The sequence below is a fragment of the Camelina sativa genome, chromosome 5, assembly GCF_000633955.1.
Source record: "Camelina sativa cultivar DH55 chromosome 5, Cs, whole genome shotgun sequence".
In the NCBI taxonomy this organism is placed as follows: domain Eukaryota; kingdom Viridiplantae; phylum Streptophyta; class Magnoliopsida; order Brassicales; family Brassicaceae; genus Camelina; species Camelina sativa.
The window spans coordinates 32,329,528-32,331,292 of NC_025689.1; the positions used below are offsets into that span (position 1 = coordinate 32,329,528).

The 1,765-nt window shown below is 37.3% G+C and overlaps 1 protein-coding gene across 3 annotated transcripts in view; it reads right to left on the reverse strand.

Annotated features, from left to right (window-relative positions):
- The window catches only part of LOC104788189 (protein FAR-RED ELONGATED HYPOCOTYL 3), a 3,414-nt gene continuing 2,036 nt past the window's right edge, over positions 388-1,765 (reverse strand). For all 3 annotated transcript variants that reach the window (XM_010513905.2, XM_019246154.1, XM_010513906.1), the window contains 2 exons: positions 1,133-1,752; positions 388-889 (listed from right to left, as the gene is read on the reverse strand). In XM_010513905.2, coding sequence (XP_010512207.1) covers positions 689-889; positions 1,133-1,752 — 821 coding nt within the window. In that variant the 3' untranslated portion in view covers positions 388-688. The remainder of the gene's footprint in view (positions 890-1,132; positions 1,753-1,765) is intronic.

Sequence of the window (1,765 nt, forward strand, 5' to 3'; positions counted from 1 at the left end):
AAAAAAAAAAAAAAAAAAATAATGGTAATTAATATCTATGAAACTTTTGTAAATTTAAAAACAAAAATATGAAAGCCATTGAGGCAAAAAGAATTTCACTTTTTTAAAATGATGTGGTAGATGATGTGAATGTGATCGACAGTTAACACGACATGGCAATCGACTCAACAACTCTAACAATTTGACAATACTGTTACTGTGAATGTATGTTTTAACCTAAAAATGATACTTAAGGTATATAAATCAGCACATATACAGAAATCGTATATGTACAGTCGCCTCGTCCATTACAAGCTGATCTGATTATTTTGCTTCTGTTTTGTGATTTTGAATAGATTTTTAGGGTTCTTTCCATCTATACGGGGTTTGACCAGCTGGAAGATCATCGAGAAAAAGCTGATTTTATTACAGAGGAACCTGATAGAACGTAAAAAGCAAAACCTTCACTTTATGTACACTAACACTACACAATGCCTATGCATTGTCCGAGCAAAATCAATGTCAGAACATAAGAAGAAGAAGAAGGAGAAGAAACAAAACTTTCTTTAAGGCAATTGCAAGCTCTTTTGTTTTCGACAAGAAAAATCTTTATTAAAGAGAGAAGATGGGGGGAATAAAGAAGAAAAGATCTATCTCCTAAATCAAACTGCTGAAGAATGAACAAGGGAAAAACCAGAGACCAAAAGGACTATACTTGGTGGTTCTGTTGATGATCTCTCTGTTCCAGATTCCTCACATTGTCTACTATGTGTTGGATTCTCTTAGAAAGGCTTTCGTTGTGCTGTTCGATCTGTTCAAATAGCATCTCTAGATGCCTTTTGTAAGTAGCCGCTCTCTTTTTCTCTGCAGCTAGCTGCTGCATCAGTTCCTGGATTTTGTCGTGTTCATTCTGCAAATGAGAAGAGAATTGTTTTTAGAATTACCAAATTAGATAGAAGCAAAGTCAAAAATCAAACCACCACATGAATATGCCATATAGCAACTAGTCAGTACCACAGAAGCATATTAACCAGCTAAACAAGTAACACCAATTAGGATTTCAAACAATACTATCGCTGAATATAAAAAAATCTTACTTTCACTTCCACCAAAAGATTAGTGATCATTCGTGAAATAAAGAGCAACAACTAACCGGATACTGATCATAAATGCAACCTCTTCGAACTCTCCCAGGCATCAAAGGATGATTATGCTCCTTGACAAACTTTGTGATAACCCATTTACCAGAGTTTTCTTTTCTAATCAAGATCATCGCTCTACATCCAACTCTTGTTTCCGCTCGTTGTCTAATAACCTTATCCCGCTTGCTAGGCAACCTGTAGCCTTCCTTGTTACAAACAAGTTGCCTCCCTATGGGAGATCCATCATGCCTTGACCGTGACAGTTTACTAACACGGATGACGAATCCTACTTTTGTAGCATACGCATTATAAAACCCATGAGCAGCAGCTTCAGATTCAAACTCCTGCCCAACATAAGGCTCATCCCCTTGATTATCTGCCATATCTGCAACTGCTAGAGGAAGAGAATCAGGATTCACCTTCTCATCTTGCTCAAGCATTGCTTGACCTTGACCAGAATTGTCACCCATTTCATTATTATGGTTGTCATCATCATCATCTTGCTCAATCATTGCTTGACCAGAGCTTTCACCCATCTCATTATGATTCTCAACCGTCGTAGTAACCTCAAGCTCAACAGGAATCCCCATCATCATCCCAGCAGCTACACCATTATCAATCCTGAAGTCCACTGCAATTCAAAA